This window comes from Rattus norvegicus, chromosome 4, assembly GCF_021556685.1.
Source record: "Rattus norvegicus strain SHRSP/BbbUtx chromosome 4, alternate assembly SHRSP_T2T, whole genome shotgun sequence".
In the NCBI taxonomy this organism is placed as follows: domain Eukaryota; kingdom Metazoa; phylum Chordata; class Mammalia; order Rodentia; family Muridae; genus Rattus; species Rattus norvegicus.
This window is the reverse complement of record NC_141537.1, coordinates 86,559,142-86,577,640: the sequence shown is the minus strand read 5'-3', so window position 1 is coordinate 86,577,640 and position 18,499 is coordinate 86,559,142. Positions and strand designations below refer to the sequence as shown.

General features: G+C 40.5%; 1 protein-coding gene across 13 annotated transcripts in view; it reads left to right on the top strand.

The window, feature by feature from the left end:
• Positions 1-18,499, top strand: part of Pde1c (phosphodiesterase 1C) — a 563,679-nt gene that overhangs the window by 297,988 nt on the left and 247,192 nt on the right. For 6 of the 13 annotated variants that reach the window (XM_087659452.1, XM_087659457.1, XM_087659455.1 and 3 more), the window contains one exon: positions 15,796-15,822. In XM_087659452.1, coding sequence (XP_087515578.1) covers positions 15,796-15,822 — 27 coding nt within the window. 13 annotated transcript variants of the gene reach the window in all.

Below are 18,499 nucleotides of genomic sequence, written 5' to 3'. Positions count from 1 at the left end.
GGGCTGGGCACACACACCCTCAAGAGTACACGCTTGCGATACAAGTAGCAAGTAGGTGTTTCCAGACCATTCGCCTAGGCAGAAAAGTTAGGCGAGAGACTTTTCATTAGAATTTTTCTTTGTAAACTGTCTGCAAACATGTTGGTGGATCATCCGGTGACTTCGTAACTGTTCTGATTCAATAGACACTTTAGCTGATAGTTTTCTTTGCCTACTCCCTAGCTCATTGCAGGTTCTGATAGTTTCTTATGTATCTTTCTGAAAAATTATGCTCAGAGAAGGGTGGGCTGTTTTGGAGAAAATGTACATCAGATACACGTGGGAACAGCACACACAAAAAAATATTTATTCTTAAGCCAGCGGCCAGAGTTCTCCTAGGGGGCCGATACTGAAAGAGCTCTGAACTTGAGTCACTTCACTGCGTTCTTCCTGGTTTAGTTGCTGAGGAACTGAGGGGACATCAGAGTAGATTTTCCTTTATTAAACATTCATAACCAGTGATTCCTCCTCAGCTGAAACACAGCTCCCATTGATGCTATTCACAGCAGATAGGTGATCCTCGTGTCAGATATTCAGCTTCAGTGATCTACTGTAACTTAAAAAAAAAAAACCTTCCACAGTTTTTCTGAACTTACAGGAGGCAGTGAGAGAAAATAGGTCCTTGCTATGTGTCTGCCATCCTTGCTTTTGAAAGCATGCATACATATTCAAGCATGCAAAACAAAACAAATCAAGAAGGCACTGGTCTGACTAAATCATAGGAGAGACGACATCCTGGCAGGATATTCAGAATTCCTAAGGGAAGATGATAAAGTTGTGCTTATTTCTTTAAAGGGTCCCTATTCAGGGGTATACTTTATAAAAATCATTTCACCTAGAATGGCACCAAATCTGTTGCCACTGACCCTGTAGGACACCATAGGAAGGAATTTGCTTTTTTGACTTGTGTAGCTGACATAGGTGGAAACTGTAAACTTACTCGGAAAGCTGGTCCCTGGCTGGCAGGCTCTTTTGACAGCTAATATGGCTTATGTGGAAGCTCTTTTCAGAGATGTGTTTACAGGAAGCTCCTGTCCAGTGTCCTGAGTGATAAGCTTGTCATACTGTGCCACACACCGAATGTTTGTTATGTCCACAAAACCCGAGGCTGGGGCGTGCACAGTAAAAACAGAGTTAGGCTGGTGTTCTTGCTTTTCCAACCAGTGGGACTCCTGGTCTCCAGAACTGCTTTTCTAGATGTTTTATGAGCTAAAGTCATTGCACAAAGCTACTGAGGCTAGAACAGCTTTTGGCTAGACCAGCGTAGCTCAGGTGGGAACTCATGTGAGAAGCATTTAGCTTTACACCACGCCAGCTTGGAGCTTTCTCAGTTTCCTATCGTTTCACTCCTCAACGTGTGGCTGAGTGATGTGTGATGTAGCCACAGTTGGATCTTCTACTCTTTCACATCTTACCAGACCTCGGGGTGCCTTCGAATGTGTCAATTGGTTCTTCACCCAGTGGGCCTTTTCTAACTCCTCTTCCCACCTTTCCCAAGGAGTCCTTCTGAACCCTAGCTCCACTTCACGATTTAAAAAGTATTTATTACTGTAATGTACTTTTTTTTTACCACTGTGGTGAGTCTACTACCATTTATTCTACCACGTGTATTTAGTTATTTATGGAGCTATTTATTTATTTAAATACAGCAGCAGTTCTAACACTCTGGCAACAAAAGCATATGTATTTCTACAACTCAGGATAATATCTTAAATTCTACACCATGGAAATTCCCAGGATACTTTGTGTGTTGTGTGTGTGTGTGTGTGTGTGTGTGTGTGTGTGTGTATTTGACCACACAACAAACTGTCAACAAGAGAAAGGAAGCTGCTTTTTTCAACATTTAAAAAGAGGCAGCAGTGGCCATAGTTGGATTTTCACACCAAGGCATTACCATGACACTCTTACAGATAGGCCTTTATGATGGAATACAGGTGTTCAGAGATTTCGTTAGACCCATCTGAGGACTATGTGAGTTCTGGATTATCTAGTACTCTCTCGTCTCCATGATACTTTCTTCCCTATTTGATTTATCCCTAAGAGATTTTTATCCCTTTCACTGGGATATAAGACCCACAAGGATGGATAATTTGTGTGACTTTTCCTTGTTGTACTTCCAGTAAATATAGACTTGTTCAATCAATAGATGTTGAAAAGCAGAACAGACTACAATGTGAACTTTTTCACATACAAAATGAAGGCAAAAAGGTACCTGACCCAGTCTTCAACATTGCCTCTTTTAGCCTAGTTGGGAACAGGTTTAATGGGCATCATTGTCTAAACTTGGGTCAGGACTTTATAAGATGTGCAAAGCTGTGATTCAGGGATGAATCCCATGCTCATTTTCTCTCTTTCTGCCCCTCATACCACCCTCTTCATTACTGCTGAGGAAATGGTCTGTACCACCCAAAAGGGTGCTGAGTCTACTATCTGCAAAGAAGCCACCATGCAGGAAATCCAGAGGATGACCCACTCTCCATTTCAACCCCATCAGCTCCTCTGTTACTTCTCCCTTATTTCCATGTAAATAGTGTTTATTCATTTGATATGTTTATTGTCTACCTCTCAATCTAGAATAAAAGTTCTATGAAGGATGTTTTTCCTTTGGCCCATTTTGTTGGCTGGCTTGTCCTGGTACATGGTAAATTATCCAAACTGTTATGAAACCTAGAATAATTTCGCATGTTTCTCAAGGAGAGAATTAGATATAATGTTATGATATTGTCAATACACGACCAGTTTATGGGATATTAGAAACTGTTTTAACAACATTTGCCCTAGCTATGATTACAGAAATGGAAGCATCTACTGCTATGGTTGACTCTGTTCTTACAGTGAAGGGATGCCGGCAAATGCAGAGAGGTCCGCAGTGAATCGAGTTCCTTAGCCTCCTTCTGCAACCCTACCACCTCTTACATAGAAGGTCACAGTCCTCTAAACCAGAAGGAACAAATGCTGCCACCTGAGCCCTCAGAAGTCAGTCTGTCTGCTGGTTAGCGTCCGTCTAGTCACCTGAGAGCAGCCTTAGTTTCACTTTTCCATAATCTTCGCTTGTACCCAAGGGCTGTTGGCGCCTTTACTTCCTCCGTAGGAATAAATGTGGAATTTTAACATGCCACTCCAAGTCACCTTGTTGATAAAGGCTCTGCTATTGGGAAGTGTAGGATATCTTTATGCCATGCTGATAGGAGAGACCTTGTGGCTGCTTGAGTTTGAGCAAGTGACTCAGTGACCAGTGGCTTGGGTTCTGACCAACAGTTTTTTTCTGCTGCCAAATTGCCACACAATGACAAGATGGTGTCCCTGTGCTGCACTTTGTTTTTACTGAGCACAACAGGACACATTTCACTTATTCCTTGGCACTCGCTGTCATAATTACAATGTTTAAACCTCTCTTTCATTCATCTTGCCCAACTATGAGGCAGTATCATAAATTTTATGGTTATATAATGGATATATATATATATATATATATATATATATATATTGGAAAATATTGTTTTTGCCTTTCCAGCACAGTTTTCCACTGTCTTCCTGTGGTAAGAGGTATAGTTTCCCACTCTGCCTCCTGAAATCCATCACAGGGTCAGGCTTCTTTATTATGAGTTGTGAATCCTAGGATCTTATGTCCCAAGGGTCAGTGAGTCTCAATAAGCATGGATCTCAAACAAGGACATGAAGTCCCTTGCTGACATTCTGTATTGGCCCTGGGAGATTGATAACTGTCCCCTTCTGAACTTTCCTGGTGGCTGCCATGATTCATTTCCTGTGATCTTAGTGAGAAGAATTTTCTTATGCTAGAAAACAAGCCAACTTTCAGGGAGAAGCAGGAATGGAAAGGTAGGGTGGGGACCCCTGCCTCTGTTACCATAGCTGACCGGGCTGCATGGAACAGTTAAGTTCTGTTCTGCTTAGGTTGTTTTGATGTTGCTTTTTCTAGAAACTCTGAAGTCTAAGAAAGTCTAAAAAGCCTAAAATAAATCTAAAGAAGAATTTCACTGATACCTCCCAGATGCTTAGTAAAAGAGGAGCGAGCTCTGCGCAGAGATGACTATGCATTTCCATTTGCACATTGGCCAAAGCCCATTTTCTTTATACTCATTTGAATTTTAAACAGTATAATTAGTGTTTAGGTAACAAGAAGCTGCCAAGCAAACATTTATTAAGTATCTGTGATGTGCTAGTCCTATTGCCATCCTCTGGTATGCAAAAGTGGATAAGATTCCTATCTGACCTTAACAGGTCATGGAGTCACAGGCACCAATACCCAGAGTGATAAATGTGTCTAGAGGGGGATGCAAGGAGGGGAGCTCTGCCCTGTCAGGCCAGGCAAGGGCTTTAGGATTGGGAAGACCTTTAAAAACACAAGGAAAACTCCTTTCATTAATGCCAGCCTTTGGACAATGATACAGGAAAAACTTTTTTTGCAAAATGTGCAGCAAAGAAGAAGCCATTGATTCAGTCTGCAATAGGATTGCCCTGAGTTTTGAATAGTTTCCATGGGCTTCTGGCAAAGCAAACATATTAGAGATGTAGTGTGAAACCTAGTGAGATTCTATTTGCTTATCTTCTATTGATAATCCTCAAACAACTGGTCCCTGCTGTATATCTCTGATATCATTAACATGGAGCTAGTGGACAGAAAGCTCCTAAGTCACTGTAGAAGAGAACATAGTTAACTTCTACACATTGATACTTAAAAGTCTTATTATTTCCTTTAAAAGGTGGGTTGCATCCACCAGTGGCTCATGGCATTGTGAGGGATAAAGAGAATTCAAGAATGCAGTGCTTCTTGGGCACATCTAGGAGTGAAAGATAGTGCTAAAGAAGAAGGCATGGAGTAGAAAGCAATATGGAATTAAAAATTACATTATATTAAACATAATTATAGTTTAAAAAATATTTAACACGTACAACCTAATAAGAAGTTATACTATTACCCCTTTCACACCATACAGAGAAATCCTTTTTGTCTGTTGGAGTTTACATTCTTCTTGTTATAAGGAAGTGTTGATGCATTTGAAGCTTCAGAGTAAGAAAAAGAGACCTGAATTTCAGGTTGAGACTCTGGGTGAAGTATAGGACAGAGCTTGGAGGTGAGACTGGACGTCAGGATTGCAGCTGGGGTCAACGCCTGCACTGAGGTCGGCAATGAGAAACGACAGAACTTAGATTTAGAGCAGGGATAAAGAAAGACATTATCTCCTGAGCCTGTTCTGGCTTGGGTATGTTAGGGAATTTTGCACCAATGCCTTGGAGTACACTCAGATAAGAATGCTTACTTTGAGAGTGGATATGTTGACCTGGTGGCCTCTGAAATGTCCCAGTAGCTATTGGTGATCACAAATGGAACATATATGGAGGGGACTGTGGTTTATAGCTGTGCTTTTGAGAGTCTTGGCTCTGAGTCGAAATAATTCAAGTAAGTGACCTAGGAAAGAGAACAACGACCCAACTATCATCAGAGAAACTATTCTAGAATTAGTTGAAAATTTGTTGTTGTTTCCAGACAGTTACTATTTCAGTGTATGAGTGGGTCTCCCAAGTATCCTACTTAACTGAAAATATTAGGTATGTACCTGATCCGCACATTTTTACTGAGTGTGTCCTCCACACCAGTTTACGAAGGTGACCTGAGGATATCAGAAGGAAAACTTTGCCCTCATAAAACTTAAGTGACTGGTTAGGGTGACCAGAAAGGAGTTAAAGATTAAAGGTCCCAAATACCCTAGGCTGGTCTGGAACTTGATATGTAGCTGAAACTGACTTTGAACTCCTGATCCTTCTCTTTCAGCCTTTAAAGTGCTGGGATTGTAGGTTTGAGATACCTTGCCTAAGTCCCAGAGAGTTCTTATATATGCAAAATGCTGAGAACAACAGCACTAAATGAGAAGGCAATAACTATATTGAAAGTAAATAGTATTGATACTAAAGCCAGGTTCAGAACAGCTTTTCTCTTGCTAATTGAGCAAAAGCTTGAAAAAGAAGTCCTGTATATCAGAGGAGAAAATAGTGTGCATCAAGTATGAGGTTAGAGTCTCACATGTAGAGTGCACTTTTTCACTTGCATACTAATACTACTTAATAGTACACCATTGCTTCTCACCAGAAGTTGTTTGTGCTGACTTATTAACTAATTATAGCTCAGTATTTGGCAGCTGTGTGCATATTATTTTGCCCAAGACTTGCACATGACGCTTTCCATTGGGAAGCAGCCCTAAGTAGAGAGTTTTCTGTATGCTAGTTCTAGTTTGCTGCCTTGATATTTTGTGATTTGGTGTGTGTGTGTGTGAGAGAGTACAGAAAAAAATATTTCCCTTGGTTTCTCTATATGGAAGGAGAAGGAATCTAAGACTTCTGTCATGGCCTTTTGAGAACTGACTAAGGTAGATCACGGATTAACCTGAGGCATGTAAAATAGTCTGTGACAACTTTGAAGGAGGCCACCAGCATTTGACATTTGTTATGAACAGTGAATTCTGTAGCAAAAAGAACACTATTCATGGAGAAAGAATAGTAAATCTATGTAAGGAATTAACATTCTTCAAGCTTTTATTGAAGAGTGTTCTTTATTTAAAGTCTTCTTGACAGTTGTTATTAAACAACACTAATGAACCTTAATGAGCACGATGTGAAGTTTTTCTATGTCATAAAATTATGACAAAGCTTGAGAGTAATTCAACCAAGACAAGAAGCTGAAAGTCGTAGATAATGGCTTTCATTCATCTATCTGCAGAGAACTCAGTGATCACTCATTCCCTTAGAAAACATTTCTCCATCACTGAGTGTGTGTCTGTGTGCCCAACTGTGTGGCTGTATGCCTGACTGTGTGCCTGACAACACAGATCTACTAGGAAATGAGACAAAGGCTTTTTCCCTGAGTGGGTGTAAAGTGTAGAGGTAGAGAAAAATGTTAGCAAGATTTCCTGAAATAGCTGTTTACACTGGTGAGTGTTACAAAGAAAGAAAGGTTGCTATGAAAAATAGTTAAGATGATCCAAACCAGGCTCAAGAATCAGAGAAGACTTCTAAGAAGAGCTAAAATTCAATCCGAGATACAAAGAAGTAGACATTAATTGAGTAAAAGTGTCAGGAAAGAGTGTATGAAGCCCAGTTTCTCAGAAACTGACACTTCTGAGAAAAGGAAATATGAGGCAAGGTGCTACAGCACGGAGTCCTAGGAGACTGTGGGAACCCACACACCAGAAGGGCCAGCTTGAGGAGCATCTTCAGCATTAGCATAAAGAGCTCTTCTCTGTACAGATAGATCTGAGGACTTTGGGGGTATTCTGCCCCAGAAGACTTGGATGTGGGGGTAAGAACAAAACCAAATTTTTATTTTGATCTGCAGGTGTTTTTAACTAAAGAATCTCTGAGAATCTTCTCAAGTTTGCAGGTTGGATGGGGACCCATGTGATGAGGTCACTTTTGGATATACTAAATATGAGGCAATTCAAGGACAACACTGGGGGAACTCTAATGGGAGCATAAAGAGTTGATAAATGGGTCTGCAGATTAAAAGAAAGAGCTAGATTGATTATACAGTGCACAACCCAACAAGGTGAGAAGAATTGTGTGACTGAATGATGCTTGATAAATATTCTTATAGCTGTCACAAAGAGAATACACTGAAAATCAATGGCTTAGCTAATCTAACATAGGAGACAGGAAATCAGGGATTGTATAATTTCTCATTGGCATTTTCTGCTTCAAAATGCTGTGAAAACCCAGGCAATAACCACAACATGTACCCTTGTTTGAAACTCTTGTATTGACTATTTTGTGTAATGCCCATTCAAACATAGCTTTGGAATGGAGACAGACAGTCTTGGAGGAAGGCAGGTTCTTTCTGGTATTTTAAAGGCAGAGGGGTACTTTTCCCTAGCAAGTGAAAGATGGGACTCTAATCAGGGACCCTCTGGGAGGTACACGACAAGACCCAAGCAACTGAGACCTGAAAAATCAGAGCCCAGCACACTATGAAGAGCCTAGTAGTTTATAAGCCCACTGGACTCTGGGTAATCCAACTTACCAGATTCCAAACAACCCAATCTCTAAAAAACTGGGACACTTTCTATATTCTGAAGAAATGTTTAGCTAATACAGATGTAAAGGATTAACGTTTGAAATCTACTACTTCCAGATGTCTTAGAGGGCTTCCAATTCAGATTATTATCCCAATGCCTTTGTTCTCTACTTTTCTGACTCTTTTTTTGTTGCTATTTTTGTTTGTTTGTTTATATGAAAAAAAACAACCAAAAGGTGACTGTGATTTTCTACAGACCATTTTGTCAGGCTTTATACTTTTTAGAGCAGATTGATATGTATTTTCTGAGTGGATTCTGCTACTGTAGGTAGTTTGTAATTATCAGTCTCATCCTCCATTCTCAATTTTCTATGTACTTAGTATTCCCAGAAATAATGACTTTTTTGTCTGACTGATTTTACACTTGAATGTGACCAGCTTTCCCACACCAAATATGGATTCATCTTGAGTTATGGCTCAGTAATTCAGCACTTTTACGTGAGAATTGATCTATGAGCAATCCCCCCACGTCTGTCTCTAAAGGTCTGGATGATGTCATGCATCTCATTCCATCTCTGACTCTGTCACAAGGAAGACTCTGAAGGCTTCTGCAATGCCTTTAGCTTAAGCTCAATGAAATCACTTTTATTCAGTAATGGATACAGTCCTGAATGATTGTTATCCTGACTGCTTCCTATAAGGAATTAAGTATACCCTCATTACTAGGGTCTTGTATACTCAGTTTGAAATACAAAAATCATTTATCAGATATTGGTTATCATAATAATGAATTGTTAGGCCTATCAGCCCATCTGTTAAACCACTGTAAGGAATGAGCTGTTTTCAAACTACCTCTTGGCACAGTTTCAGTGAAATCAGAACCAAAGATGCCTGGTCCCAGGCCTTTCCTGACTTTGCTTGGTGGAAGCCCTAGGATGAGTCCAAGTCATCCATCTGCTAGTTCCCTGTGTTTTAGACAATCATTTCATCTGGACATGTTTAAAAGTGAGATTTACAGAATTATGTCCAGAGGGATACAAATATCTTAGAGGAAGTTGAAAGACCTTCTGCTTCCAAGAAACTATGGGATTGACTGGAATTTACTCAGAAGTGGATATGAACCAAGAACAGGTTTTAATAAAGGCTGTAAGGAAGGGTAGGGAGATAGGTGAACCATTGGTTGGCAAGAAAATCTTAGGGAAATTAGTCTGTGACTAAAGTCAGAATACATAGCCTTTATTGTGACAAATCTACTTGAAAGAAAAACGAAGTAGAAGTTGGAAGCACAAGCTCCTGAAGATTCAATAAAACCACGCCCTCCCTAACATTGGTGCAGCAGTGAAGACTGAGACTGTCTTAGTGCTTTGGATCAACCTCCACTTTGTCTGTGCCCCGAGAGATATTAAACAGATTTTTTTTAACCTTTCCCACTGATAGTTATTTAGTTAGGAACCAGGCTCTCAGGGAAGAGGTCACCGAAATATCTCTATTTCCTTCCTCACAACTGTGCTGCACATACTACACAGCACAGTAAATATATGATAAACATATGAATCATTTATGAAAAGTATACTACCAGATTTCTACAAGTGTGACATTTACTTCCTATTTCCTCATTTAAAATCCCTTCCATTCTCATCCTTGGTACTTCCCATTAGCTCCCTGCCCAGATCTAACCACTGGGATTTTAGCTATAGTTTTTAGCTTGCTCTGTTTGAAAAGCCTTGTTCCCAAACAAGGGAAGATCTTAGCTCTCTATGAGAGCAGGTCTCATCGGGGACTCCTCATAATCCAAGAGCTAGAGTTTTTGACCCAGTATTAGGAGAAAAGCAAGCGTGAATAAGAGTTGGATTTCTGTGTCTGGCCAGCTGTCTGCAGACAGATGAGGGTCTGTTGGGGGTAAACAGCAATGAGTTCAGCTTATGTGAAGACTAGGAGATGCAATAGGGCCATAGCAGAGTCACTGTGTAAATTGGTGGTCACGCATAGGCTTCCTGGGTGGCTGTTTAATTTGGAATATATGCATTTCTCCTTAAAGGTTATTTGTTATCTACTATATGGCCAGTACTAGCCAGAGGACCTGCTCCCATCATTAATAGGAACTGATAGATTTTATTATCTACAGTCCTGTTTAAGCCTTCTATTCATCGCTACAACCATCCCAACCTCAAGCCACAAAGGCAAAGGCTTCTTTCATTTGAATTTGATCACATTTGACTAATCATGTTAGAAATTTACACACACACACACACACACACACACACACACACACACACACACACACACACACGGAGAAAGAGAGAGAGAGAGAGAGAAAGAGAGAGAGAGAGAGAGAGAGAGAGAGAGAGAGAGATCTGTCCTGAGTAGAGCACCTTTTTCTTTGTTTAATTGAGCTAAGATAAAGGTTATGAGTTCTAAGAACATTTTTTTCTTCTACAAAAAAATCACCAGAAAATATTTCCTAGAAAATAATAACGAGGACCAAGACTCTTCAGTAGAAATTGGTTAAGGCAAATCTATATCATTTCACTATTTATCATTTGTTTTGGCTTGGATCTTTAGGCATATGCCATTTTATTTTGTAGCTTTTCAGCTAAGAAATAGTTGAGTAGGGCCTGGAAACATGGCTCGGTAGGAAAAGGTGCTAACTGTCAAGCATGATGACTGGAGTTTGATCTCTGAGACCTATGTGGTAGGAGAAGAGAACTAATTTATAACAGGTTTCCTCTGGTGAGGAACCTCATGTGTATACCTCATGTCTGCCATGCCTAAGATAGAGGCCAAAAGAAGGTATTGGATCTCCAGGAACTAGAATTGGTCACATGCACTGTTACTTGGTATATATTTCCCCCCACACATATGAGTATATAAATAAATGCAATACAAATTAAAGGGAGGCATTTGTACCAGTAAAAGAAGAGATTCTCTTTGTTGTCTTCCCTCTCACCTCTTGGTACTTAAGGGAAGTGTGAGAATCAAAATCCCATGTGTTTTCATTGACGTTTTGTTGTTCAAAATGTAGAAAGGCCAGAAGAAATCTGTATATGCAGTTGTAAAAACCTAGACTTTAGTGAATGCATTATAAAAATGAACTGTTGAAAGAAAAAAATACACAAAGGTTCTCCATTATCAGAACCCCAGGGAGTGTTCATACAAGTGGTTTAAGAAACGAGTAGAAATGTCTGGTCATACCCATTTCCTTTCAGTCTGGACCAGGCATTCCAATGCAAAACAAAACCAGAGGATCAGATGACCAGTCTGGTCTTGGCTCATTTCACAGCCATTTGTAGCCTTCTGTCACAGTTCACTTTCCCTCAGTGATACACATGATCCAGCCTTGTGAGAATATGTAGTTAGTTATAAAGTACTTTGTTTTTCTCCAAGTCTGACTCCCCAAGGGCTGAGAAGTAAGCTCTTCAGATCTATCTGTGCACAGTGCTGTGGTCTTCAAAGGTGAAGCTGAAGACATGACCCTCTCCATTAGGATCCACTCTCACAAGAAACACAGATGTGTGGCTATGCACTCAATTTCTCATGCCCTAACATTACTGTAACCAAATGGGTGGTGCCTTGCTGTTAACCTCAAGTGGAAACCTGGACATTTCAGCTTTTTAAACTTAGTTTATTATAATATTAGTCCTATTTACAAACTTCATAATTGGGGTACCCATACAGCTTCTGCTCAGATATGCACTTTAGAAGAGTAAAGGTTACTACCAGGCATTCCATAATTTAATATCAATGAATAATGATTCTCACTTATCCAACAAATTAGGAAAACATTCTTGAATCACATGCCTGATCACAGCTCTTGTTGTGCCTTTTGGATGTTTGTCTCTACTGGGTTCCTGGGAAGGTCTGTTCTTACTGTGACCAGAAGGAACCATAGGCTTGCTCATTTTTGTCATCTACTTCCTTGACTGTGGCCAGGAGAGGGAAGCTGAAGCACACGGTCTAGAAGACCTTGCTATATGACATAACTATGAAGAACTGAGCAGCCTTCAGAATGACTGAGATCAGTGCTCTTTGATGGTGTTCTAGTCTCAGGATCCACTTCCATTCTGCTGAAAGCAGATGGACTCATGCCTTCAAGACGAAGTTTTGGGGCTCACTTCTGCTGTTTTGTACACTGGCATTTATGTACAACACACACACACACACACACACACACACACACACACCATTTGATAATACAAGCTACAGTTACATTAAAATCTGACTTGAGCAAAATGGAATTTTGATGGAGATCAGTGGTCTTTCAATTTGTGTAAGAGATAAAGGAGTATTTATTAGTCGGACATTCTTGTAGGGTCTGGTAACTACATTGCACGACAGCTTCCTAAGAGCACTTAAGGTTGCTGTGTGTGTGAGATACTAAATTCAGTGCCTAGGGAATTGTTGATTGTATGAATGCTTGCTAAAACTCTCTTTTCATATCAGAAGTTTCTAGTGTTAGGTTGTTGTTTGTTTGTTTTTTGTTGGTTTTCTATCTGAGCAGCAGCCTGACTTTGACATCACAGGGAGCTGCACAGCTCTGCTGGATCAGCCAGCACATTGCCAGAGCATGTGCAGGGTCCTTTCAGCACAGACGAAAGCCAGGCAGGCTTTTAGTTCCAAGAGGGACTGAGGTTAATACCTGCTTTCTTTGGGGGCCTATAATTCCAAGATGAGAACTAAGTATCCATTCTTTCCATTCCAGAAAAGTAACTTTCAATGTTTTCTTAAAATTTTTAATCACTGAACCATTCTCCCCCAGAAGGAAATTTGAAGTTGCATTGTGTCAGAATTCTGTTATTGTTTTTTCAACATTTCTGCTATTATCGTAGCAGCTGACCCTTTCGTGAGCACTTAGTGGATACACAGCTCTGTGCCACTTGCTTAGTGGGACTTGTTACGTTGAGCTTTCTGTCACACAGCAAAATAAACATTATGAATATTACCTAGATTTTTCAGAGGTGAAAGGAACTGGTAGTTTGGAAGTGATATAAACTACTGAACACATTGAGTTAAACAACAGATTTGAGCATAGAGAAGTAGTCATAAGCATTAACTTTAATGCCCTTTAAGAAAAGACAGCATGCAAACAAATAAAGGTAGTTTATGTGTAGGCATTCATGTATCTGTCTCTGCTGTGTGTGTGTGTGTGTGTGTGTGTGTGTGTGTGTGTGTGTGTGTGTGTTGTGAGGTGTGAACAGTGAAGCCTATTCCAGGGGACAGATTTTACATAACAACACCCTTGGGACTTTTATGAAGTTGAGTTCTTCCCAGGCCTGGTCTCATAAAGATGGCCTGCTGCCTCTTGGGCTCTACATCTCCCAGGTTGCCTCAGTTTAGCTACATGTCAGAGCAAGGGGCTTCTGCCCTTGTCTCCCTTCTACATCAGCTCAGTCTAGCTACATGTATTGTAAGATTCTGCTATATTGCTTTAACTTTCCACAACTCACGTGTTTAAACTCAGTAAACTGAAACAATAGCATTCTTACAAGCCATGAGTCAGGGATGAATTCTGCTGAAGTTCTTCAGACACAAAAGGCCAGGAATAACCTGGGCTTCTTTTCCAGCTCATTTCCTGCATTTGAATGGAGTGTTTTACTGCCTTTGGGCTTGTTTTCTGTCAGCATCTAGACTTCCTGCTGGAATCTTTTCACTGCTTTGCATAATCTTCTCAACACTCCTTGAGAGCTTCAGAATTTGATTTTCTGTATCAGCCTCTTTAAGCCTCTATCTCCTTAAAACTAGTTATTTAACCTGGCGGTTTAGTAATGTAATTCCTTAACTATCTGCTTAATATTTTTGAACCTCACTTCAATGAAGTTTGGAGTAGGTTCAACCTCTCTGGGATTTGTAGGTTATCTGAATAAGTTACTTGCAGTTCCAGGAATGGAATGGAAAAATGGGACTCACCAATGGTGAGCTAGCTCCCCAAACCCCTTCCTTCTTTTCTATTTCATGTAGGAAACCACATATAGCAGCTATCCTTACTTTCCTAGTAAATCCCTCACTAAATGTAAGGAGTAAAATTAAAGCATTTTTATTTCTTGCTAAGTGCATTCAGTTTACTACAACACTGTGGACAGTTGCCATGTTAGTCAAAGGAAGGACGCTGGCAGACAGTGAACAGATTCTTGCCATTGGTGTAGTGCATCAGGACCAATTGGAGTCTTAAGAAACTGTATTAGGGACATGGACCACCATGAAACACAGCTGAAGGCTTTTCAAACTTCGGAGGCCCTGTGTGGAGGTGATCCATCCACTGAGATCTGAGAGGATGTGCAGTACTCAGTGTCTGGGTACCGGCTGTGCTGTCAATACCTGAGAATTGGACATGGAGTGGTTTTCATGGACTTGAGAGTTTTCTTGTACTTTAAATGCTTACTTCGAACATCATGACGTTATTTGTGTGGGATTCACCTTGATTTGAAGTGTCTAAATCGATGAGACAAGAAAGGAAAACCTTACCACCAAAACCAATTCTCTGGACTTGAGGAGTGTTAGGAATGGGATAGTATTGAGTCTTCCTTTCCCCAGGTCTAACAAATGCAGAAGCCACATTTGGACACGTGTGGATGACAGCTGCAAGGTCTCCCTTTGTCTGGCCAGTAGACATTTGTAATCTGCTGACCCTGTGTCAGTTGATGTGTAAATCTTTGGGATAGATGTAGAGGTCCATGTGACAAGGTTTCTAATCTCTGGACTGAAGAATCTGCTCACTCTGTTGAGGTTCTTAGGAGCTGATACAAAACTGACATAGTCATGAATAACATTGAAATATTGGGTCAGCATATTTTTAAGGCCATTTTCCTCTATGATTTGGTAAAATAGCCAAGACAGGTGTCCCATCTCTATTTGATGGATCAGGAATCGCAAGACACATGAGATTTATCCAAGGCTAACTGGCAAGGAAGTAGCAGAGATATATTGTACCTTGGCCTCTTCTGTTTCCCAGGAAAGTCCTTAACCAAACTTTTAGTAATCAGAGATACTGCTTCTATCATCTGCTTCTAGACTTCCTCGCCATCTCCTTTCATCCTTCTTTGAAAATCTATTTCTGATCTCATGGTTTAGCTGTATAACATGTTTACATTTAGAAAAGGACCATATATGGCTCTCAGTCTTGGGGTGAGCCCCAGTAGTCCACATCCTCATTATGTTTGAGGTCTTGTGTGATTCTCAGCATGCAACCTGCATGTATGTGCATGCCACTGTGTGCACACATACTCTACGCATGCACGTGTGCACACACACGTATTCCACTGAAGGACTTTTGCTGCTTTATGACGGGGTTGCTAACAATTATAAAAGCACAAATAACTAATAATCACTGGCCCTTAAGTGGACAACACAAAAGACCTTTTGTAAGCCTTTACACACTGTGTTCCAAACCTGTGGATCTTGTAAATGTAAAGGCTAAGGCTTGAGCCTGGATCTTGTTATCTTTAAACTTGACCTTGGTCAGGGTCTCATACTGCCTTCAAAGGGAAGAAGGGAAACCCATAGCAGCAGAACCCTTGAACTCCTGGAAAGCTGCTTTTCACTGTGAAGGTGACGTGTGTTTCTGCCTGTCCCTAATAAGACAACAGTCACAGACTAGCAGCTGAACTGTGAAACCACAACACAGAAGGAAACCCTAGGATTGTTGACACACATTCCTGTCCCTGCTAAAGTAATCCCTTCCTCCACTGTCTGCCAAAGGATCTGTCTGACATGTGTTTATGCTTCTTTTCCTACAGGAGGAAATATAAGAAAACGTCCCAGAGGTAAGCACATCTTTCTGGGAGAGAAGAACCTTCTGGGCTATGGTTGGCTGAGCTGTGATTCAGCTCTTCCCAGCTTTGGCCTGTAGTACACTGGAATTGTAATAAACAGTCCTTGAGCTCTCAGTGCATTGCCTGCTTTGTCTCCCAATCGTTGCGCTGCTATCAATTGAAATTGATCGTATGCTGTACAGTACATCTCAATGGGTAGTCAGCTCATGAGAATAGATCCTGTGGGTTCTCTGCTGTGTTATCAAGTGGTTTTTCCAAAACTTTGACCAAGAGGCGACTAGGCTGAGAGGGCAATTGGGAGGTGATGCTTGTTGGGTGGGGAACACAGACACTTTAAATGCATTTTAGATTCTCATTCGCTTGAGTCACTGAGGAAAAGCTGCCCAGGAATAGAGTCCTTTGGAGTGTTGGAGCAAGGGCAGCCTTTTGATTTGCCCATGGGAAGGGTGATTTGCAGAAGAATCTGTCATGTTCTCTAAGTACCTATTTACAAAAGAGGCTGGCCTGGCTCTGGGCTGTGCTTTGAGGCACTTCGGTGAGGAACCCTGAAGCTATTTGGTACACACTGGCTCTGCCCCATGTGAATGCAACACTCCAACCTGCATTCTTTGCATTTCCAGTTCCGGTATGACTTATCAGTATCTGAGTGAATCCCAGGCCTATGTGATGGCATCTCCCATTATAGTGCTCCTATAATTGAGCAGAAGGTGCTTCCTAGTAGAGAGGGGCCTGGGCATTTGGACATGTACACAAGTGATACATGCTGGGAAAGTGGGTGGAACCTTTAAGTAATGGAATAATAAGTGAATTTAAGACATGTTATGTGTGCAGTGGTTGAATTGATCCATTAATTTACCCTTTCTCTGATGTGTATTTAAAGTTCTCAATATGATGTTTTTGACATATGAATGCATGGTAAGATAATTACTGCAGTCAAGAAAATTAGCATATGCTTTCCTTCACATACATGATACTTCATTTTGTTTTGTTTCATAGAAGGTCTAATTCTGTATCCTAAAGTGAACCAAAATTCACTCTGCAGTAGACATTGCCTTTTAATGGCAATCCTCCAGTGTCAGTTTTCTAGTGGTGGGATTAAAGACATAAGCTTCCATGCCTGATTTGTTCATTCAGCATACTTTTCAGTGTTTCATTTTCATAATCCCATTAGGCAATGGTGGCACACACAGCTTTCTAAGATCTCTTTAACTTATTCAGCAGCACCTCTTGCCGCTTCCAACATTCTCTCTAACTCTGTAAACTTTCCTGTAATTCTGAACATGACTGTAGCTACCTGTGGGGTGGGGAGTGGTTTCTTAGGGAGAGCTTTGATCATCTTTTCATGCTTGTATTTACCGGACGCTTATCTATAGGTATAGACCATATGCGTGTCAGGGAGTTTTCTGGTGAGATGCAGGGTGAAATGTATTGACGTCAAAGTTACCCGGGACAACAGGAGGAGGGTGGATAGATATTGTGCACTGCCCAAGGTTGTCCTAGATGCACTTGTGGACACTTTCCTTTCGCTTATGCTGGTCCTGATCTGACTCAATCTTGCCTCCTCTATTAGATGATGCTCTGAGATTTCCGCCTTCTGTGTGTCACGTAGCTGCTTTATCTATTTCCTTTCTCTGTATTTAATGATGGATGTCTAGTGTATGATACATTTTGGTATTTTGTTTTCATCTGTCACATGCCTGAAATATTGTTGCCTCCCAGTAAATGCTGTTGCATGAAGAAGTATTACTAACTGTTCTTATAGACTGAACCTTTAAGTGGATTTTTCCCTCACCCCAAATTATTGTTGATAGCACCAGGGAGATGGGTCCCATGGTACTCTACGCAATTTAACTTTGAGGTGATTAAAATAAAACAGAAATTATTTTCTTACAACATATACGCTTGCTATTTTATATACTAGATGATGTCATAGGATCTTCCCAGGCCTTTCCCAGGAAAGGTGAATTAATTCTGAAAGAGTCAGGCTTGGGGTTAACAGTGGAAAGGAAGTCAGTACAATAGTGCTATCATTTCCTACAAATAGACTTTGTACGAATAATGCTATCAGCTACTCCTGTCTTAGTGTTGTTCATTAAGGAGACACATCAGGGATATAATTAACACAAGTGCTAAAATAGCCCATGATACTGAGTTTGTACATTCCAAAGAAATAGGCAAGTATGGGCCTTTGGTTTGCCAAGTGTTTAAAGTTCACAATTCAGCCTAGAAGACAAGAGTTGGCTTTTCCTTTAAGTTCAGTATTATAGATTTAAATAGATTACATCAAGATAAAAACCACTAGTACAAATAAAACATTTCAATGGTTTTTAACAAAACATTTGTAGACAGCCATTTATTATCAACTTTTCTAATCAGTATCATCTAGTAGACATCTGAGTGTTCTGAGGTTTCTAAGTAAACTCTGTAGTCCAAAGATATTTATATGTAGCTAGACCATTTGAGCTATGAAAGGAAAATTGGCTACAATTTAGCGTCTTCATGGAGGTTGCTGCCCTATTAGAAATATTGGCTCACACAGCCAACTACACACTTCTGTCTTGTCCAGGTTGGTTGGGTTCATGGTAGTTATTGCATGAAAGCCAATGAGCAGGATATAAATTAATCACTAGGATTGGAGGGTACAATATTCTTCAGTAGTAAAATGTGA